This window comes from Palaemon carinicauda, chromosome 4, assembly GCF_036898095.1.
Source record: "Palaemon carinicauda isolate YSFRI2023 chromosome 4, ASM3689809v2, whole genome shotgun sequence".
NCBI lineage: Eukaryota > Metazoa > Arthropoda > Malacostraca > Decapoda > Palaemonidae > Palaemon > Palaemon carinicauda.
The window spans coordinates 188,377,203-188,401,562 of record NC_090728.1 but is presented as its reverse complement, the minus strand read 5'-3'; the positions used below and the strand labels follow the sequence as shown (position 1 = coordinate 188,401,562).

At 35.4% G+C, this 24,360-nt stretch overlaps 1 protein-coding gene across 14 annotated transcripts in view; it reads right to left on the bottom strand.

Moving 5' to 3' along the window:
* Positions 1 to 24,360, bottom strand: part of Syp (Syncrip) — a 205,956-nt gene that overhangs the window by 162,695 nt on the left and 18,901 nt on the right. For 13 of the 14 annotated variants that reach the window (XM_068372908.1, XM_068372918.1, XM_068372919.1 and 10 more), the window contains exons 6-7: positions 7,057 to 7,192; positions 5,747 to 5,835 (exon numbers count right to left, since the gene is read on the bottom strand). In XM_068372908.1, the coding sequence (XP_068229009.1) occupies positions 5,747 to 5,835; positions 7,057 to 7,192 (225 nt within the window). Of the gene's footprint in view, positions 1 to 5,746; positions 5,836 to 7,056; positions 7,193 to 7,427; positions 7,564 to 24,360 lie in introns of all 14 variants that reach the window. The other variant, XM_068372911.1, reaches the window with a different exon arrangement.

Below are 24,360 nucleotides of genomic sequence, written 5' to 3'. Positions count from 1 at the left end.
GTGAGAGAGGCAAGAGAGCGTGCTAGAAATAGTGCCTTGGTATATAGATAGATAGATATTAATCTCTGGCCCCATCATTCAATTAGTTCATTTAGCATGTTGCATGGGATTTTTCATAATTCTGACCATGCTTTCCAATCAGTTCTTCCCAGACAGTTACACCCTGTTCATAATACTAAGTACGCAGTTAATCCTAATAGTCAGGCCTTCTCCATCAAGAGGCTCAATACTACACAGTGCTTTAAAAGTTTTATTCCAGCTGTGACTAAGTTGTGGAATGATCTTCCTAATCGGGTAGTTGAGTCAGTAGAACTTCAAGAGATCAAACTCGCAGCAAATGTTTTTATGTTGAACAGGCTTACATGAGTCTTTTTATAGTTTATATATGACATATCTGTTTTTGACGTTCATAGTTTATACAGGGCATATCTGTTTTGACGCTGTTACTGTTTTTAGAATGATTTATTGTTAATTTATTCTCATCATTTATTCATTTCCTTATTTCCTTTCCTCACTGGGCTATTTTTCCCTGTTGGAGCCCTTGGGCTTATACCATCTTTCTTCTCCAACTAGGGTTGTAGCTTGGCTAGTAATAAAAATAATAAAGGTCCAATGCCAGGCAGGTATACAGTAATTTTTCCATCTTCCAACTTTCAAAGGATGGTGATTTGTCCTTGTCAGTACCTGGACTACTAATTAATTGCTGCCCCTCCCAACATAGCACTGACCAGGGACTTTATAACCTTGGTGAGCTTCTGCCTCTGTCTGGACCTGCAACCAAAGCTATACACTGCCAGGCCATGGAGATCATCACCATGTACGACTTCAGATTACAATACATTACTTACAATCCCCCTAGAGTCATTCTCAAGATTTTCTGAACCAGCCACAAAACATGGCAAATGGCAAAAGGTTCAGGATCCAATCTCTCCCCACACCAACTGGAAAAGAACAAGAGGCATAACACCAAAGTTCCCGTACCAAAATCAGCTCGCTTGAACAATAGAAAAAGTAGGCCTGCTCAAGCAAGCAATTTGCTGAAGTTGCAAACCCACCTTCAGACAAGGACATTAAGTGGAAGGCTTACAGACAGAAAAGCCTTGAAAAATAAACATCCTAAACCCAGGGAGGTAGTCACACAAGAAAACCTTCGCCAAGAAGCAGCATAATTCTCCATGTAAGAAGAAATGCAGAGTAATGATTACCCGATACCCATTCCAGCTACGTACTGTCATTGTACATACCCTATGCATAAGGAATCCATTACCCTTCGGATGCAATGAAACCTAACAAGGCTGAATGTAATGCTTTCAGCCAGTTCTGAGGAAAAGCAATAGTAGACATTCACAAAATCCCTAAACCAAAAGTGGCCCCTTTGTTGTTCTATGGACATGATTGAGAGATTTAGGCCACAGTTACAATGCAGAACAATAAAGGTGAGAGCCAAGATTTGTACATCCCTTTCAGCCTTACCCTACAAACCCAAAAGAAGTTACAGGTAACTTATTAATCCTTGCTGGTTGCATCAGAAATGAGCTTGAACTTACTAGGCCTAACTGGGGGAGGGAATACTTTAAGTGTGATTACCCTTGATTTGCTTCTTTCCCCCAACCATAAATCACAACTTTTTCAGATGACTTTTTTTCAAATTAAAAAAAAAAAAAAGAATTAAAAAATTAAAAAATCTTTTATTGGAAAAATAGCCCAGTGAGAAAAGGAAATAAACTATATATGAAAAGCAATGAATAAAGAATATAAAATACCTCAAGTATCAACATTAAAATAGATCAGCTATATACAAGCTATGAAGATAGCCTTATGGCAGCCAGCTCAACATAAAAACACTAGCTGCAAGCTTGAACGTCCGAAGTTCACCGATTAAACTACCCCATTAGGAAGACCATTCCACAATCTGGTCAGAGCTGGAATAAAACTTCTAGAATGTTGTGTTGTATTGAGCTTTACGATGGAGAAGGCAATAAAAAATTCTAAAAACTGCCCTGAATTTTATATTGAAGTTGTGGTCTCATTACCTAATCTTATTCATAAACATTAGGTAAACTAATCTCTCTTGGGGTGTGCGAAGAGCATGCCCAAACCATCTCCATCTACCCATCATCATGATCTCATCCACATATGTCACTCGAGTAATGTCTCTTATAGTTTCATATCTAATCCTGTCCTGCCATCTAACTCCCAATATCCTTCTGAGAACTTCGTTTTCAAATCTACTATATCAATTGGAGATTGTTCCATTGTCATACCATAACTCATGTCCACATAGTAACACCAATCCCACTGAACTGATACATAATCTGATTTTATATGTAATTTCAGGCGATTGGATTTCCAAATTTTACTTGACCTAGCCATTGTCTGATTGGCTTTTTTCAATCTTTCACTAAACTCTAATTCTAAAGATCCTGTATTGGTGATCATAGTTCACAGATACTTAAATGATTCTACCTCATTAATCCTTTCTCCTTCCAATGATATTTCATCTTTCATTGCCTATTCCGTTCACATAATCTGTCTTTTTATCTTGAGCCCAACCTTGTGTGATATTTCATGCATTCTGGTAAGCAAACATTGCAAATCCTGGGGTGTTCAGCTAATACGGACAGCATCAACTGCATACTCTAGGTCTGCTAATTTCCCTTGGAGTACTCCACTGTTTACTGGAAATTCATTTGACAGGACTACATAACTTTGGACTTGCTATGCTCATGAACAGACTTAATCAAATTCACATATTTAAAAGGAACTTCATAATAATACAGGACTCGTCATAAAATTCGCCGGTGCACACTATCAATGGCTTTTCCATAGTCCACAAATGCCATCAACAGTGGATTTCTATATTCCACGCCATGGTGTACGTCTCAAAATGAAAATTTGGTCAGTGTAACTTCTACCTTTTCAAAATCCTGCTTGTTCATCTCTTAGCTTTTCATTAATCTTTCTCTCCAGTCTCTTTAGAATAAGCATACTATATATTTTCCTAACAACTGACGTGTGATGAATTACCTAGTAAGAATTGAAATCATTTTCAATATGAAAAATTTCTTATTTCATTGAATCCCACCCAGTTTTCATATGCTGATTTACCCAAATCTGGATGGAAAGATGGTCACACACTTAAATAACTTGTACAAAAATGTTTATTACAGCAAAACACAGAAATTGACCATACAAAAAATTTCCATGAATGCTCCTACTTATAATTCTATCTCCAGTTGCCATACAACTCATGACCAAGGTTGGTTACTATCTCTGTGAAATCCTTCGCAAATGCAAGTAAGGAATAACACCATAATGAGCAACATTTGTGGAAGAGCCATGCAATGGCTCCTGATGACTCAGCAGGTAGACCTAAAGTATCCCCAAAATCCCCCAACCTTAGCTCACAAGGATGGTGAAGTTGCAGGCTCTACAAGAAAATACAGACCTTGAGTGGGTCTTGAACCACAGTTCAGCAGATTGCTAGGCAGGAACATTTCCAGTAGACAATTTAAAAGCAAAAATGTAAAGTCTGAGAGGCTTTGAAAACTTCTTTGCTTAAGAGGTGACAATACGAGTCATAAAGCAGATGAAGGAAGGAAAAATATAAGATGATCTCAACCGATAGTGATTAAGGAGGCACCAACAACAGCAGTCACAACGCTGGCCATTACGAATTGGAGATGGTGGGAGACTTGTCTGATCTCTCACAGCAGACCAACCTTTCCCTTTGAGGCAAGAGGTGTTAAGAGAGTCATTCTTGAGCTGACCAACATCCTGAATTTTGTTAAGACTTCCCTCCCTTATCAAGATGAACAGGAGAAAGCCAAGTCTGGGTTCTACGAATCCTGAAGCATGGCACGGACTGCCCATGATGGAGGATAGAGAACTGGAGAGCAGAAGGCATTGAATATTCTGTTCATGGAAAGGGAAGCTGCAAATATATATATCTCAGAACTTTAGAATTTTAACTTGCTAGTAATGTTTTTATATTGAAAGGGCTGCATGACTTGAAAGTCACACCTCATAGTTTATATATGATAGATCTATTCTAAAGTTGTTAATGATCATATATTTTATTTTCTTTATTCATTACCACTCTTATAGTTTATCTATTCCCTTATTTCCTTTCCTCAGTGGGCTTTTTTTCCTCTTGATTTTCTTGGGCTTAGAGCATCCTACTTTTCAAACAAGGGTTGAAGCTTAGCTAGCAATATTGATATTAATAATAATAATAATAATAATCAAGACTTCATCATACTTTCTAAAGTAGGTTGCAACCTTTGGCCGCAGGAGAGTACCAAGCACTATGGGTGAATCAATTTCAAATCCAGAGAAACTTCCCTTAATTTCTTTTTTTTTACTGAGATTGCACCCTACTTAATTTTAGCATATGGATAAATTAAAATAATAGTCATTAATGATATATCAAAAAATTAAATATAAAAAAAAATGCATGAAGCAACATCTTAAACCAGAATCATATTTTTTCCTGACCTCAAGATTCAAACCTGTGAAGATTTCACTGAATCAAATACTTTTCACTGTTTCACCGAATGTTGGCTATTGATTACAGCTTTGAAAAAGCTGCTCCTACATGAAATATGACATGCAGATAAACAGGAATAATTCAAGGCTTACAGGCAATTAAAAAAAAAAAAAAAAAAAAAAAAAAAAAAAAAAAAGAGAGAGAGAGAGAGAGAGAGAGAGAGAGAGAGAGAGAGAGAGAATGTTTTTCAGTTCCTTGTATATAAGAATATGGTCCTTGTGTACGAGAGAGAGAGAGAGAGAGAGAGAGAGAGAGCTACAACAGTTTCTAGTCCATTGCAGGACAAAGGCCTCATACATGGCAGTTCATGTCTGGGGTTTGGACAGTTTTCATCACCACGTTGACCAATGCAGATTGGTAACAGTGGGAGAATTCTATCTGATCACTCACAGCAAACCAACCTAGTTTGGGTGGCCCCGACTAGTAAAGCATTGCTGATTGATACACAATACCCTTTCACCACATTACGGTATATATAAACACAGCAAATGAGATAATTAACTTTGCGCACACACGCACACACAGAGAGAGAGAGAGAGAGAGAGAGAGAGAGAGAGAGAGAGAGAGAGAGAGAATGTTTTTCAGTTCCTTGTATATAAGAATATGGTCCTTGTGTACGAGAGAGAGAGAGAGAGAGAGAGAGAGAGAGAGAGAGCTACAACAGTTTCTAGTCCATTGCAGGACAAAGGCCTCATACATGGCAGTTCATGTCTGGGGTTTGGACAGTTTTCATCACCACGTTGACCAATGCAGATTGGTAACAGTGGAGAATTCTATCTGATCACTCACAGCAAACCAACCTAGTTTGGGTGGCCCCGACTAGTAAAGCATTGCTGATTGATACACAATACCCTTTCACCACATTACGGTATATATAAACACAGCAAATGAGATAATTAACTTTGCGCACACACGCACACACAGAGAGAGAGAGAGAGAGAGAGAGAGAGAGAGAGAGAGGGAGAGAGGGAGAGAGAGGAGAGAGAGAGAGAGAGAGAGAGAGAGAGAGAGAGAGAGAGAGAGAGAGAGAGAGAAAATACCCTTTCACCATGTTACAGTATATATAAACACAGCAAATGAGATAATTAACTTTGCATGCACACACACAGAGAGAGAGAGAGAGAGAGAGAGAGAGAGAGAGAGAGAGAGAGAGAGAGAGAGAGAGAGAGAGAGAGAGAGAAATATATCACAACGTACCTTGTGAGACTCGTATTCAAGGAAACAGAAACCTCTGTTTTTCTTCTTATCATCTGGGGAACTGTAAATAATAACTTCTACCAAACCAGCTGAAATGGAATAATATAAAACTTTTTAAACTTCCAATCCAGACAATGCAATCAAAATATAAAGACCACACTATTTCACAAGGCTATTACAACCTCTATTAGTTATTTGATAAATGATCTAACCTAAATATATAGATATATATATGCAATCAACTAAATTATAAATGCATTTCAACACATGGCATTACATGTCATAATCAAAATCTATCTGGCAACTAACAATTAACTATTCTATTCAAAGACAAAATAAAAAAAGGAAAAAATAATCCTAGTCTTTTGCTGAATCTGGGAGTAGCAAATGCCAGAACCATGAAAATCCTGGAAGATATACATACACATATATATAATCATATATCTTACATATATATAATATATATGTATATGGGAAAAAGGCTTTAATGAAGTTGTTAGTTTGATATACAGGACCAATTAGCCATGTCTGCTATATATATATATATATATATATATCTATATATATATATTCCATGCAAGCAAAACACCACTAGCAAATTAAGTCATAAAGAGCGCAGTCTTACCATATGACAATTGAATGTGATATCGCAAAATATTTTAATGAAATATAAATCATGTCTAAAAGACAGCTTCTCTACATCTCTGCTTTGCCATATGATAAAGACTTGCAAGAGGAAGGATTTAGGATAAAGAAGTGGCTGCGACAGGGAAGGGAGGGCAGGAGAAAGAATAAGACGGGTAGAAAAACCGAGTGGCCAATGTGTCACCAGGCACTTGAAAATCAAGAAAAACAAAAATAAAAAATAAAAAAGTACAAAATGATGAAAATATACATATGAAACCCATTGCGTTTTGCTGCAGGAATAGGATGCCAGAGCTTGGGCACAGCATCAAAAACAGTGCTAATGCTAAATGAATATAAATGATATTACAATTCAGGAAAAAATATAAAAAAATAAATTACTTCCGGGAGAACTAAAGATATGGAATAAGGGCAGGGAGGACGGGTGGGATACGGGAAAAGGGGGGGAGGCAGTGAGTATGAGGCACCATCAAGCAACCAATGTTTAGAGCCAGTTATATTGTGGAAATGTCTAGCTTTTATATCTCTATGATGATAATGGGACCAATTTAAAAAACACATTCTTAGTGTAAAAAAGCTGCCAAGTCAATGGTGACAGAACGCACATAGCTAGGATTGACATACCCACAAGCCACTGACTACCTGTGACACAGAGGTCAACTTACGTGCGTGCTTTGCAAACTCCTCATATAATTCATGGCGCTCCCTGTTCTTGGGGATATTTCCTACGAACAATCGGTGATTGTTGTATGAAATAGTGACCCCTAATTTTTTGCCGCGCTGAATTTCATATTCATTCAGCTGCAAAAAGATATGACGAATCCTGTATATGGGTATAAATAAGGGTTTATATGTGAATCTACTTGAAACCCTGAAATAAAAGTCCATAGCCCTCAAGACAAGTAGATCCAGATGCGAAAATGGTCGAGGCATTCCTGTGGGTAAGGCAGAAGTGGGGGGGGGAGAACTTCTGTTACAACACAGGATTGCCTCTTAATATGATGTACAAAGAAACATTTGAGCGTTCTCACTTTACCTGTGCGTTTTGAAAATTCTTCCATAATTTCTTCTTTACTCTTTGATTTTGGGATGTTCCCCACAAACAGCCGGAGATTAGGGATAGATATATTAACTTTCAGGGCAGCATTTTCCCTGACTTTGTAATTATCAAGCTGTGAAAAAGAAAAAAAAATACCTCCTTGGCATCAGTGAAAACTGATTTAGGCCTTAAAATTTACTGGCAAATACTACAGCAAACTACAACTACTGCGTTGCATTCTGAAGAACTTCTTATATTAAGAAAGTTTGAGAAGTTTCTGGTAAGACTCAAAGTCTTCAGTGAAATCATCGATTGATTTCATTCCGATCTTTAGGTCATACTGTTGAAGGCTCATCTGTGCTTAAACAGCCTGGGTCATTTCTGGTAACGTTCATCAACTCGCAAACTTTTGTCCTTACATATACGTTATACAATACTAGAAATACACCCGACATTTTCACTCATCCTCTCTAGCAATCACTTTAGTTACAACAATAACAGATCACCAAACCATTACACCACACCAGGTATATACAGTATAGACTTTTATAGTTACTTAATAAAATATAGGACACATCTAACTATAACTCAACACACAGACAATGCAGACCTACCAAATTCTCAAGTTCCGAAGCCATACTTAAAAATATGTTTGACCAAATCACGTGTACTGAAAGCATTATAGGCATATATCTGAAGTTTTCAATTCTCCTTGGACCCACTCCCTAAGATGTGTTCCTCCCTTTTTAAACTAATTGTAACTTTTCTTACCTCTGGTATATTTGGTTATTTCCACAACAATCTTTTTCACAGCCCACCTTATTTTGATTGTTACTTGAAGTTTGGATTAAAAAGAGAAAGATAATGGCACTCCTGCCTCAAGACTCATAAAGAAACTAATAATGTGTTGACAAAGTCCAAGGAACCATGAAGAAGTCTAGCAAGTGATGTTGGACATGTAGTTGAAAGCTTTTATATACAAAAATTTGTTATATATGGAAATCATAAAAACTTAAAGGAAAAATGCTACAAGAAAATTAAAACAAATAAAATTAATTATTTTTAGGTTAATTTTCCGCCTCTCTTTGTATTTGACGAGATAAGTAAAACATTTAACATTATTCAAGGTATAAAATACTTTTCTGAGTAACCTTCAAGAGCGAGTGAATGTCCTTAGCAAACTGATGACAACCTTTGCCATAATCAGGAATAACAAACTCTTAGGATTGCATTTATCAAGTTCAGCACTGAGTTTTGAAGGCTATTCAGCATCCTCGTGACTTCGCCTGATTAAATCATTTCTATCAAACTACGCATCAGCAATGCTTTCCTTTAAGGCTGTTATTCAGGTCCTATACAGCAGGGGAACCCTACTCTCCATAGGACATCCAGTAATTTTATCAAGTTCGTTCGAAAGCATTCAACATTTTCACACCGCACATTGCTCGTTTATTATTAAATCGACACTATCGAAGCATTCACAGAACAAGTCTTCAGTTTCCTCTTGAAAGCCTCAATATCTTTAATCTTTCGGATGTCTAGTGGGAACTTATAGTATAGTCTCGGGAGCACATACTTAAAGGCTATATAGAGCCTACTGTAGACATAACCTATCTAGCTTCCAATTATTTGAAACCATCTGTAACTATCCACGTGTCAACATGATTTGTTGGCTGTACAACTCAACAGTAAATCTTCTTATTTCAAGTGCTTACTTTAAAAAAATTAAAAAATGTATTAACCATTAAAAATAAGCTTATACTATATAACCACAAACAAAAACCCTTCCAATAAAAATAATTCCCCCCACAACATACAAAAAAAAGAAATACTTCAAGGAGACTACAACACGATAAAGTAGATGAATACAAACGACAGGCCATAAAAAGACAACCAAATATGCACTTACTAATTTGTCATATAAACACAGATAATCAAATTCTAGAAAAATACTGTCAGGTTTAAGCTGACCAAACAGCAACAATAGCTTTAAAACTATAGAATTGCAAATATTTGACAAGTTTGTTCGACACCTATTGTTGTACAGTATACAGTTAATTTTCCGTGAAAAAAGCAGTAAAAATTCTGTGATAAATGTTGCCAGGCATTTACCATTTTATTGGCCTAAAGGTACTGTCCCAAGGAGTGATGAAAAGATACAGTAACTCAAAATTAACCAAGCTGCGTATGAGTAGAACGTTTAGAAAAAGTTTCCCTAAGAACTTTTATCTACTAGCATATGAATAGACAGTTTAGAAAAAGTTTCCCTTAGAACTTGCATCTACTTATATTTGAGTAGGTTTAGAAAAAATTTCCCTTGGAACTTTTATCTACTAGCGTATGAGTAGAACGTCTGGAAAAAGTTCCCCTTAGCACTTGTATCTACTAACGTATGAGTAGAACGTATAGAAAAAATTTCCCTTAGAACTTGCATCTACTAGCGTATGACTAAAACATTTAGAAAAAGTTTCCCTTAGAACTTGTATCTACCAGCGTATGAGTAGAACGTATAGAAAAAGTTTCCCTTAGAACTTGCATCTACTAGCATATGAGTTGAACGTATAGAAAAAGTTTCCCTTAGAACTTGCATCTACTAGCATATGAGTTGAACGTATAGAAAAAGTTTCCCTTAGAACTTGCATCTACTAGCATATGAGTTGAACGTATAGAAAAAGTTTCCCTTAGAACTTGCATCTACTAGCATATGAGTTGAACGTATAGAAAAAGTTTCCCTTAGAACTTGCATCTACTAGCATATGAGTTGAACGTATAGAAAAAGTTTCCCTTAGAACTTGCATCTACTAGCATATGAGTTGAACGTATAGAAAAAGTTTCCCTTAGAACTTGCATCTACTAGCATATGAGTTGAACGTATAGAAAAAGTTTCCCTTAGAACTTGCATCTACTAGCATATGAGTTGAACGTATAGAAAAAGTTTCCCTTAGAACTTGCATCTACTAGCATATGAGTTGAACGTATAGAAAAAGTTTCCCTTAGAACTTGCATCTACTAGCATATGAGTAGAACGTCTGGAAAAAGTTTCCCTTTGAACTTGTATTCAGTAGCGTATGAGTAGTTTAGAAAAAGTTTCCCATAGAACTTGCATCTACTAGCGTATGAGTAGACAATTTAGAAAAAGTTTCCCATAGAACTTGCATCTACTAGCGTATGAGTAGACAATTTAGAAAAAGTTTCCCTTAGAACTTGTATCTACTAGTGCATGAGTACAATTTAGAAAAAGTTTCCCTTAGAACTTGTATCTATTAGCGTATGAGTACAGTTTAGAAAAAATTTCCCTTAAAACTATTATCTACTAGCGCACGAGTACAGTTTAGAAAAAGTTTCCCTTAAAACTTGTAGCTACTAGTTAGCAACAGCAAACCAGACTGTAATAGGAAACTGATTTTTCCTTTCTCAATGCCGAGATCAGATAGAAATTTAACCATGACAGCATTATAACAAAATATCTAAAATTACCAGTCCATAGCACACAACTCCATCAAATCTGGCTTGCAATATATACGCTATACACACAAACAAGGATGTGTATATCAAATCATTTAAGATATTGTACTACAAAAGGATATGTACCAACAACAAAACACTGTTACCGACAACTTTTAAGACTAATTGAATTTCAGCCCTTTTTCCTTGCCAAGTGAAACTACACCAGTTACAAATTGCTATGACATGATGCATCCAAACAACTGACCAGATTAAAACAGCCATGTCTAACAGATTTCTTTTTTAATTTTCTTCTGTATGTACCATACCCTGTTCCTAAATTCTACATAACAAATGAAATCTGCAAAACTTTCCGTCATCTATTAAGTAAACTTCAGCAAACCCAATTGGCATCGATGACCTTAGATGTCAGGATGCCAAAAAACTGTAAATCAATCAATCAATAAGCAAACCCAACTTAATCATTATTGGGAATTTCTACCTTTTATCTAATCCCAAGAAATACAATTTTCTATATTCTAGATTGGTATAATGGGGCCACAAAAATCCCCAGTCTCACAGGTAACACTTGGAAAAGTTAAAGTTAATGAAACTGCCATAAACCATTTTAAATAGGGATGATTAGCTTCAAGATTTAGTCTGGAGCATATCAAGTTCTTTATAATTAAGTCACCCTTACATTTCTTAGTTTATCAAGGCAGAGTTTGTAAAAAATACACACATCAGACACATCTAACCTATACAATTTGTAGCCACTGTTAAAAGAACAGCGCACGGTTTACCCATCAGTAAATGATGAATGAATTATTTTGTCTCGGTTATAAATTCTACGTTACAACTATTACCTCAGAATTACCATACAGAGTTGTTCTTCACATCACTGCGGCCTAAAGCAAGTTGAGTTTGCAAATTATACACTGATTATCGAAATTAATAAAAAAGAACTTTTCTTACTGAGCTGGATATCACGTGGTTTCTCCCCTCCATCCATATATAATCTCTGCGAGGGATTGGATTTATGAATTAGCACTGTGGGCCTGGGATTCCAATCAGTACCCATTTGCAGCTAAGGAAAATTCTCACAGTTCTACAAGGTAAAAATTACAAAAGGTTCGACAGCAAGTTGAAAGAAAGGAAGCGGGAATGGAGATAAGGTAGAAGACTAAAAGACGAGTGAAGCTAAGGGAACGTAAAAGATGCTGCAAGATCTTCAAGTAAAACTATTTGGAAGATAAATAGGCAATTCTTCCTCATTCAAGGGGTTAACAACTGCACTGCAATTGTCCACTTTCCTCTTGGTAAGGGTAGAAGAGACTCTTTAGATATGGTAGGCAGCTCTTCTAGGAGAAGGACATTCCAAATGGTCTTGGATAGTTTCAAAGCCTTTGTAAGATGGTCTTTCACTGTCTTGGGGTAGAGTTCCCTTGCTTGAGGGTACACTCGCGCACACTATTCTATCTTACTTCTCCTCCTAGTTTTTTTAAAGTTTTCATAGTTTATATATGAAATATTTATTTTAATGTTACTGTTCTTAAAATATCTTATATTAATTGTAAATTACTTTTCTTGTTGTTTCCTTATTTCCTTTCCTTACAGGGATATGTTCCCTGTTAGAGCCCTCGGGCTTATAGCATTCTGCATTTCCAACTACGGTTGTAGCTTAGCAATTAGTAATAATAATAATAATAATAATAATAATAATAATAATAATAATAAATCATCAATGATTGAATTTCGATCAGATTTACGAATTAGGGCTAAAGAGCCCTGTGCTGGGGACTTGTGAGGTCAATCAGCACCAAAGTATATATAGATTAAAACCTGTTACACTATGGTAAAGGTTAGAAGAGTTGGACAGCATGATGTAACTAGCAAATTCCGAGGTAAAGTAGGTGCAACTTCGGACCGAAGGGACACGGCAAAGCCCCATAACAGCTATTGCATCAACTCCCAACGAGGAGTAATCATTCTGATGAATTGGTTATCCATGTCCTTAGCAGCTGTTCGTATGACACGTATATCATTTATGAGATTGTTTGTCAAATGCAACCACACAAATGCTTCAAGTAAATTTCTGCTCAAGCTGAATAAAATTCTGTAAGAAGTAAGTTTTAACTTATAGTGCGAGCTACTTAATAATTTCTAAAGATAAGTTCAACAGCTTTTGATGGAATAATTCACTGCAATTCCAAAGGACCTTTAAAGCTTCTAAATTATCATTATAAATTTGGATACTTATGGTTCTGTATAGTTAGCTAATTTCCTTTGTGTACTTTCTAAAGGTGTTCAACGTCTCCAGTGTTTTGCTACTAGGTTAGTCTTATATTTCATGCGCATTTTTTCCCTTCTATTTGACCTGGATCATTCAATCTTTACAATTGCTAACCTACTACCCTTGAATCTGTTTCTTCTGTAACTGTAAAAATTTCATAAGCCTTGGGTTATATCTTTCCTGGATACAATGCAGCTCCCACACTGGAATTGTGTACAGTAAATCTTTTAAAGTTTAATTTTATCATTCTATATTCATGTAATGAATTATTTTCTATTTTAGTCATGGTTATATTTTCATGTTATAGTGTTTGTATGTCACAAATTAGGGCTATATTACATAGAATAGGCGAGAGATTTCAGTGCTTATGTATAGTGTCGTACTGTATTTAGGCGTATTACGGCTAACATCAAAATTAGTTAAAACAAGTCACACACACTAAATTCCTTTAGTAATTAAAGCACCTACTGTAGTACTTTGTCATTAATTGCACCCAAGGTGTAAATTTAAGGAAATCTTTTTTAGTTGCCAATCTCTCATTATATTTTCACTGGTTTAACCTCGTAGTAACGGGGGATTTTGAGGAGGGAGAAGTCTAATTGGAAAGGGATCTCTGGTAGTGGTATCACTCGCCCCAGTTTTAATACCGACACCCTTTAGGGATGAGCGAGATGGATATATTCCTAGCATTCCATGCAACTTTTTTCTCTGGTATATTTAGCAGTATTTATACCTTTGAAATGGTGCTTTAAGGAGCACTTCACGGAGCGACACAGGTTCCTCGCCCAGAAATAGATTTTTCCTTCGTCAAAATCCATTTTATATTGCATAGTACAGTATATTAAGCAATCAAGTAATTACTTATTGAGCAGGTTACAAATATATGTAAAAGCACTACCTATTCTCTAACAGCTGCATTGCTCTAGTGTTGTTCATATTTGTTATGAACATAATTACTATTTCTCTTGTATTGGAGTTACTTCAAGGGGAAAAGGACGTACAGTACAGTAAAATTTTGTAAAGTAACATAACTCATGAATATTTTCTTTTCTCATTTCTGGTAGTCTGACCTTATCTTGTTACAATTTTACATGGATTAACCCTTAACCCCCAAGTGGTTATTTTTTTCCCAGCACATTTTGCAGTATATTTTTTTTAAATTGCTCTAACAGCCTTAATTTTTGTCATAGAGAGGTCAGGTTGGTCTCATTCTCTTGGAAAATGCCTGAATTTTTTCAAAAAATTATCAAAAATATGAAAAAAAAAAAAATTTATAGCATTTTTTGCAAGGACGTACAGGTACGTCCGTGGGGGTAAAGGGATGGGTTTTGTGAAACGTACCAGTACGTCCTTTGGGGGTAAAAGGGTTAAGGTTAATTCTGACTCCTATATTGGTTTTTGAAGATGTTTAGTGATTTTTTCACTTAATGACATATTTGAATCTCTTACTTTTGAAAAACTTTAATTGGGCATTATTTCATGGCAATGGAGCATGCGAGGCAATGTCAAATTCCCACTTCGGCAATTTTTTCAGGTATTATAAGATCACTAATAGTGTATAAAGTACTGTACTGTATACAGGAGCATACGAAGTTGTGTTTACTTATACTGTACCCTCAAATTAATACGTTTTTCATTACTGTATAAGGAATTGAATCTACAACATTTAGCTTTAGTGACATGACTAGAAACTGAACAGCAACTCGCTGCAAATTTAGTAGTCCCAAATTTATTACACAGAATGGGTATTCATTAGACCCCAAGAAGATTTTCTTCAGTTTGTCATAGTTCAAATACAAAAATATCATACCTCACCAAGTTCTGTCATTTTAGTCTTCATAAAATATTGTCAAACCTGAAAAAACATTCCCCTTTGGCTAATACTTGTAGCTTGCTAATATTAAGATTGATACCATCAGGCATAGTTTCTACTTTGGCAGAGGAACCTATCCAGCACGGAAGATCGAGAGAGGGGCAGAGAATCAGATGGCGATGGCGAGATAAGGTGAAAGATGATTTGAGAGAAGAGGTTTGATGGAAGAGGATGCCTTTCAGAGAATGCATCAGGCAACCAACCGCTCAATGTAGAGATAACAGCGGGAAAGCTGAATGTTATGATTGATAGCATTGCCCAGTTATACTTTCCAGCAGTGACCCAGAAATATGTATTTAATTTTTTTTTTTTTTACTTTTTTCTTTCAATTCCATCAAGCTATTGATTACGAAGAACTTATCACGCAGTCTTGATTAACAGAATAATAGGACCCAAAAGAATTTCTATAGTAGTCAAGATTACTGAATTACGAGACTGGATTGGATTTATTTATTAAAAAGTGGACATGTAATAGGATGTTGAAATGGGTCAGTTTTCAGAGGACAGAGGCTGTCACTGTTTCGTGGCAAGAAATTAAAAAATATTTCTATGTACAGTATACCCATACAAGAGTAAAAATTGGCTATGTGCTGGCATCCATAGAAACACATCCGTTTCATTTCTCGCCACGAAACGATGACAGCCACTGTCCACTGAAAATTAGCCCATGCACTGGGGGGGCCTATTACAACCCAGCCACTGAGGGGGGCAAGCCAGCCTCAACTTGGTGCCGGTCCCAAGCCCGGGTAGATAGGAAGGGTTGGCGGCAGGAAAGGCATCCGGCTATGAAAAATTAGCCAAACCAATATGACCAGTGGAAATTGTGAGATCAAAATTAATGCTAGGGTATATATATGATGAAGTGTGGGACAGAGGTAGATGGAGAACGCTGGACAGAAACATCGACTCCACATTATGTGGGAAAAGATACAGACAAAGAAGACTGGGGGGGCCTATTACAGACCCTCATAGCTAGTCTCATTAATATGAACCAAAGCATGTGCGTGATATTCTTATCTCTTTTAAAACGTTCTAAGCCTAGATGTCTTTATGGTAAGTCGTTAGTCATGATTTCTTTTACTTAAGTCAAGTTTAAATTTTACCTTATTCAATGCCACTGGGAAGAAATTATAATAGATAATTTTTTTACCCAAAGTTTTTTGGAGTCTGATAGGCTGACAAGCCAAGTACCAGTAAATATATAAATGAGCTTTTCAGAATAACAGGATAATTGATCATCGTTAAAAGAAAAAGCCTTTGTAGTGTAAGTGTTCACTTTGCTGTTCCATCTAGAAATCTGACAATAAACAGTTAGTTGAATATCAGCCTCACTGCAGATCTATCTTTTATAAAACCAAGCTGATTAGCTGCAATGGATTCCCTACTGGTAGGAAGCTCAATAGTAGATTGATCATTATTTTCTACCGGGGATTTCTGGAGATAATTTTCAACTTTAGGCTTTAATGTTGTTCAGGTGATAGCATGTTTGAGCTTCATATTATTATTATTATTATTATTATTATTATTACCAGCCAAGCTACAACCCTAGTTGGAAAAGCAAGATGCTACAAGCCCAAGGGCCCCAACAGGGAAAAATAGCCCAGTGAGGTAAGGAAATAAGGAAATAAATAAATGATGAGAATAAATTAACAATATATCATTCTAAAAACAGTAACAGCGTCAAAACAGATACGTCCTATATAAACTATTAACGTCAAAAACAGATATGTCATATATAAACAATAAAGACTTATGTCAGCCTGGTCAACATAAAAACATGTCCCTGATATTGATAGCAAATACATTGTTTTCCCTAGTTCTTTTTTTATTTCAGTTACAGTACACAAAGATGGTCAGGTCCAGTGCTGAACCGTTGTCCCTCTCCTATTCGGTCATTTCCATGATGATATTATTCTGCATGGCAAGGAAACTGTTGCCACCAAACTAAAAAATATAAGGTGATACAATAACAAGCCATGTACTTTATAGGGGAAAGCAGAAAGGGGATTAAGTATTTCAATTAAAGAAATTTCCAAATGAATGATGGAATATTTTGGGTATTTATGGTCAGCCATTTTTTTTCATCTGTTGAAGTAAATACAGATTTTTTTTTAAATATCCAGTACAGTACTGTACTTCAACAACTGCTCGTTACGAAAAATGAACTGCGGATCCATAGAGATCGAGTCGTCTGTCCTGCAGTTTCTCTAAGATTCCATAAACCTTCCAGAAGATAATCTGGAGCATTTGGTTTACTTTCTTTGTAATCTAACGGAAATGCTCGTTAATATGAAACTTTTAAATTTATCCCATTTTTAGAAATTGAATGGCAATTCATGAGGTGAACAATTCTGATGGGTTGGCTGATGCATGCTATAGTCAATTTCTTTTAATGAGGCGCATTTGCACTTGACTCCCAAGCGGTGCCTTTTTAGCTCGGAAAAGTTTCCTGCTATCTGATTGGTTAGAATTATTTTGTCCAACCAATCAGCGACCAGGAAACTTTTCCCAGCTAAAAGGGCACCGCTGCGAGTCGGTGCAAATCTGCCTCGCTAAAAAAAATTTACTATAGTAGACGATTATCCTAGTCACTCTAAGAAACTAGTTATAAAGATTTTGGGCAGCAAAGTTTGAAGACTAAAGCAGTCCCAGAGGTCTATAGGATGGCTAAAAAGTGGGTGGAAGAGACAATGCAGACCCTTCAGCAATGCTCACAGGTATTGCGCTTATAGGTACGGATACTGTGCTTACAGATGCACTGATGTCTTATGGACTTAGTTAATTACTTGAACATTATTTGCAGTAACACATTAGTACATACTGATAGCACTAAGAATTGCCCCGAGACATTTGTGAAATTTAAATCAAGGCCTCATTTCAAATATTTTTCTTGAGACTGCAGGTCATTTAGAAATCATAAATAAAGCTGTTAATCATTCTAGTTTCAATTGACCCACCTTGCAAAGACACTCCTTCTCTTCATAATGCGTTCAAAGAAATTAAATCATTGAGCCGCATTATATATGGACTGGATGTGCGGAGAATTAACTATAAATACTAAATCTCTTTACGATGTTTTTCAATTAACACTAAAACTCCAGGGTACTAGAAATCAAAGGCTACTCATCTTCGTACAAAAAAACAATTCTATATATTATCAATCAATTTTGCAGACTTAAATTGATATAGATTCATCAGACTCTTGTCTACCTGACATTGTATGTTTGCAACAACAGGACATTGACCAGAACTTCGGGAAAGAAACAACCTTTTTCACCATTTGCCGTTCTTAGCTCCAGAAATTTCCCAAGATTTCTCGGTAATTTCATCAGTTTCATTATTCAGTCATTTGCAACTTTCTACGATCAGTTTTTGTGATCACAAAAGGAATTGAAATGCAAAGTAGTTATAGGTTCTCCTTCGGACCCAGTTGCCCCCTTGTTAAGATTTCCGCATGAATTCTAGCTAAAAGCTACAAATCGCTTTCCTTCCTTCCCAATTACTCAGTAATTTTCAGTCAACTAAAATAGATAGTGCTTGGCATATTCCATTTTCTTTTTTACAATATTTGAAAAAGTCTACAATACATTTTCTTTGGTTCTCCTAGTTCAAAAGACGTTAACCTATTAGTGCTAGCCAGAACATTTTCCCGTTCAAGGCTCCTTAGCTTTGTTACATATTCACACACTAGAGAAATTCCACTTTCCGTGGATGTACATTACAAGATCACCTGATTTTCTAAGATGTCTTTCTAACAGTAGTACTTAGTCATGAGTCATTTTCTACTTTTAATTCATCCTATCATGTTAAATCCTAGTTCTTTTTTCTCATGTATAGTGGTTATCTAGGAACCTCTGCTATTTAAATTCATTAATTTAGTAGTTATATTTACATTCTAATTAAATTCTCTTTGGAAAACTATTTTTGTCCAGTTTTATAAACACATCTCTTAATTTTCCAATTAATTAATTCCTGTTTCTCAGTAACCCTTTCCATATTCATTAAATTCATCATCAGAGTTTTCTTGCTTGAGGATACACTTGGGCTCACTGTTCTAACTTATTTCTCTTCCTCTTGTTTTGTTTTTATAGTTTATATAGGAAATATTAATTTTAATGTTACTGTTCTAGAAATATTGAATTTTTCCTTATTTCCTTTCCTCACTGGGCTATTTTCTCTGTTGGACCAGCCAACAGATTATGCTTTTTAACTGCTAATAGCTGCTGCTGTTTTCAATACAGTATCATTGAGAATGTTGGACTGCATTGATATTAGAATTTAAGTCGGAGCCAGGCACTGCAAGATGTAGACTTTATGATGGAGAAGGGAGACAACCAAACATTAGAACAAGTACAAGACTAAATTTCTATCATATTCAGGGCTTTGCCACAATGGATAGTTCACTTTCATAAGCCACAAAGGAAACCACAATGCAGGATACAGCTTCCTTTAAGTATTCTGAATTCCCCATTAGGCACTTAGAGCATATTTTCTCGAGTTCTTGGCTTTGACCAACAGGCAGGAGGGGTAAAAGGTATGATATTTCACAGCTGATAGAGCCAGGCCACTGAAGGATAATGCCAATTCTAAGAATATTGATACTTTTAACTGCTGGTGAATGTTACAATATAGAAGCAAAATTTTCTTTTGAGAAACCTATCAGGTCTCTTCTTCAACTGTACAAAAAATGGCGACCAGTGTTTCTTAAGATTTTTGATGATCAATCCATACTGAGGAACTGTTTTCATTCTCACATGTTTAGAGTATTGTTCTCGATTGATTTTCAGCTGCAGACTCTCCTCTTAACTTGGTGGACAAAAACTTGTGCACACATCAAACTCTCTACTCCTGTATGAAGAGTCGTGCCTTCCAGCCATAGGATTAAATATAACACACTATTGTATAAGTTCTATTCCACCCGTGAGCAGATTGCAGAATGAACTTTCTAACATGGCAGTAGAATCAGTGGAACTTTAGCAGTACAAACTTGTTGCAGATACTTTTGTTGAGCAGACTGACAAAGTCTCATTTCATAGATTAAACAGAAATTGACAGACTATTCTAAAAGAAATTTAAAGATCTCAAAAAACTTTATTTATATTTTTCTATCATTTCTTGTGTATAGTCCTTTCCGCACTGGACTGCTTTTTCTGTTGGAGCCCTTGGGCTTGTAGTATCCTGTTTTTCCAACTAAGGTTGTAGCTTGGCTAGTAATAACGATAATACTAAGAACCTCTTCCACCGCTTGACTTCAAAACTAAGTGGCCCTTGAATGTTCAGCAAACATTTTTATGCAGATTTCACAAAAGCTGATGTCAAAAGTATCCATGGAATGCATTTTTATCTCATCAACATGGTCTCTTTCTTATTCCAAACAGTTCTCCACTTCCAATAGAGTAAAAGATCAGGTAACAGGATTGTTTCATCTATATTATCTGGTAGTTTTTTATGAGCAATATGTAAAATTTAGCAGAGATTAATTACTTTTTTTAACCAGTATAAGAATTTTTCCCGGAATTATGAAGTCTTACAGTAGATCCGTGATCAATGATGGTGTTCCTTTAAAGACTCCATACCTTATTCTTATTAGATCAGGTTGACTTTTGGATGTACATCATGAAATTTGACAGGTGGGGAGAAAGGATGATGTCGCAGTAAAATTTAATTGAAGTAGTGTATGATAATCACCTGTTTCTTATGCCCAAGACAATAGAAGGGTGGCAACCAATAACCAACCATTTTTTTCTAAACTAATAACCTTCAGAAAGAAAATGATCAGTCATAGAACACGTGAAGGGAAATTTCTTGGCATCCTTGGACATCGAAAGATGCTTATTTTCACATTCTGCCTTCAAGAAATAAACTTTGCTTTGTATGGCAATGGTTAAACTTGTGCATAGTGTTTTGGTCATGCAACTCCTCTGGGAATCTTCGCCCAGACTTCTGCACTATTGACAGCAGAAGTGTACGAGTTTGAAAATTTCTGAATTATTTGTGGTGAAGAAGCAGCAATAGGTGCAGAGTTACATAAGACCTATTCTTTATATGACAGCTGGGTCAACACCTAGTACTCTATTTCATCCAAGAATAGGAAGACCTAGTCTCTTTCGGAGATAGAATACAGCAGGTAAATTTTGATTCGACCAACGAATGAAAAGATCAGGAGACTGTTGTCCTCGATTCAGTAGTTTCAGAACCTTACTGGATCCCCAGCCAAAGTTGGGGCAATCTACAAGAAGCAGGATTGGCAACAAAAATAAACTATAGTTCTGCAAGATTCCAGACTTGAAAAATTCTCAAGCATGCCTACTTATTGAGATTCAGTCTATAAGAGGTTCAGGCTTTCCACAAAAAGCGACAACCTCACGCAACCACCTTTCCCATAGGTAAGTATATTCTGTGACCGATGCAATGGGAAGGCCATTCACCCCATCTACATTACTATAACTGTGATAAGACTTGACTGTTCTCTTTCGTGGCTACACGACATTGACAGACTGCATCAAGGGATACTGGCATTTGCTCTTGTAGGTGGTTAAACTTCTTTGATCTAAAAATGGGAATTTCAATCAAACTAAGACAAGGGGTTTTGCACGTTACTTAAAACTACAAAGAATTACTTTTTTTCCGTGTGTAGGTCTCCAAATCATTTAAGGATTCTCCCACTACTCTTATTCTGTCCCCTACAAGTTTGAAAACTATGATTGATAAAAACAAAGTAAAAAACAGTTAAATTAAATTGTTTAACACATACTGCTATAAGAAAAATATATAGACTTTCTAGGTGTCTCGGTGTATGACCCTAATCGAGTGAGTATAAACACATTGCTGAGCATTCAGCTCCAAGATGCAGATTTATCGCTTTATCAGTGATTTTTTTATACTTATATAGTCTCAAAATGAACCATAACCTAACAAAACCTCTACCTCAATTTGTTATATATTTCCCACAAATTCATATACAGTACAGTATAGTACTGTACTACAATTGCCTAAAGATTTTCAACAGGCAAAGTTGTAGTAACAGGATACTACAGCTTTCTAAATACTTTCTTTTCCTTGAGTAAGAGTTCAATAATCATATTCAAAAGTAATTCAACTTTAAAAAAAAAGTTATAGATCCTAGTTCAAAGTAGATATTTCACAAACTTTATACCACATATATTTCGAACATAGCATTCAAAGGCCAATGTACAAATTCATCTAAAATACCAGTAAATTGTGCTTGAATAACACTTCACAACCTTACACATTTATCAAGAAATCCTCACACAAAGTCATACAAGAAAATTCTCATTCAATACCTTATTCCAAAAAAACCAACGTACAAAATTAATTCCCAGACCAATAAGGTTAACCATCCTTATATATACAACACACCATTCTCTTATCCATACAATGTCCATCGTGACCCAGGGTATTAAAAAACAGATGAGCAGTAAAGTATACGATGCCAATTCTCATCAAATTTCGATCAGCAGTTTTCTATGTCTACAAAATAAAAGAGTTCAGGTAAGCACAGGTATTTCTTTTCTTTATTGAACATAATAAGACAGCATATTACAAAGGAAACGTAACTTTGAACAGTACTGGCAGTCTATATTCCACCAAATTTTGAAAATGAAAAAACTTGGAGGAAAAAAAAAAAAAAAAAAGCAAAACATGATTTCTTTCGGAAAAAATAGACCCCTCAAATGTTATGAAGTTAATCATGAACTACCTACAAATGTAAAAAAAAGTTCACCATGAACTACCTACAAATGTAAAACCTACAAATCTTGAAACCAAATTCATTATTTCTTTAACATGCCTAAAACCCTTCGCAAAATGAATGTTCACTTCACAAAACTTAAAACTAACAAAGCTATTGGTGAAACATATAGTTATTTCTAAAAATACAAGGCAAATTACAGTATTTAAATTTTTACTCTAATGAGCAAAGTGGTAGGGAACCTTCCCTGTTTTATTCTTCCTTGATAATTTGCATATAAAAAATATCTAGTTGTCAGTCTCCAGCTTCCTCTGCGAACGGTAAATAGTTTCTTTAATCAAGACCTCTTGTCTACATCCAACTAAATGACATACATTCACATCATCATCTGCTACCGCATCATCAGACTTCGTTTTCCATGCTAAACAAGTTTTTCTTCATTAGAAGTTTGCCAAAATATTGATAAAACTACGAACCCCCACAAAACCTATTTACAGCTATATTACTTGGCAAAGAAAACACAGGTAAGATGTACTACCCAGACATGAGCTTTCATAATGAAACTAACCTACACTGGAAAAATAATTACCAACCCATATCTATCCGCTATATACAGCTTTTACTATTGTAATCGTTTCTATCATAAAATTTATTCATCATAGTTTTTATGTTGGTTTCCTTTTAAGCCTTCCTTTCAATATATGATTTTGTACACTATTTTCCCTTTTAAACTTTCCTTTCAATATATGATTTTGTACACTATTTTCCCTTTCAAACTTTCCTTTTAAAATAGAATTGTTTCGTATACTTTCTTCCCTTGACAAAGTATTCACTACAGGTGAAAATATAGACTGGCATCACAATATATCAAGAGGCAATTATGCATTTCTTATTAAGTTTTATGGTACCTGTGCAGTACCTCGAAGTTAAGGAAAAGGCTGCCATGCAGTTACCAAAGTCTGGGGAACCATTTGTTTTTGTTTTTTTTCGTTCTTACGGATAAATGTAGTATTAACGCAAATACATATATATAAATATATATATATGTAAACTTATATACATATTTTAAAAGTATCAACAACTTTTTTGAATATACTAAAATGATAGCATGCATATTAGATATTGGTCAATCAATCTCAAATGATCATCATGCACTTCGCCAATTTCTTATATTTCTATCCAATCCGACATGTTTTTTTTTTCTTATTTTCTTAAAACCAATATGAAATTAAGAGAACTTTTGCACATCATGTTGGTTTATATCAAGTTCTAAATTATTTGACTGGATATTGACATCAGTTTTTTAAAAAGAATCCCACAACCGTAATGTAATAATACACTTTCAATAAACCAACATACAATTTATGAAACCTAGCTTAAATCTGAAAATTATCAACACAATGAGATTCTTAAGAAGGACAATGTCTTCTGCATTATTCTCTATAAAGATAAAACAATTAAAATACCAATCATCTCTATTATAAATTAGCATACCAGCTACTTAAATTATTTCTTTATATATGATTATAAAATACTGTAATCTCTATTTGGAATTTGATCATTTTCTTCAAAAATAATATCTTCATTCCCATCCAATAAAAATTTCACA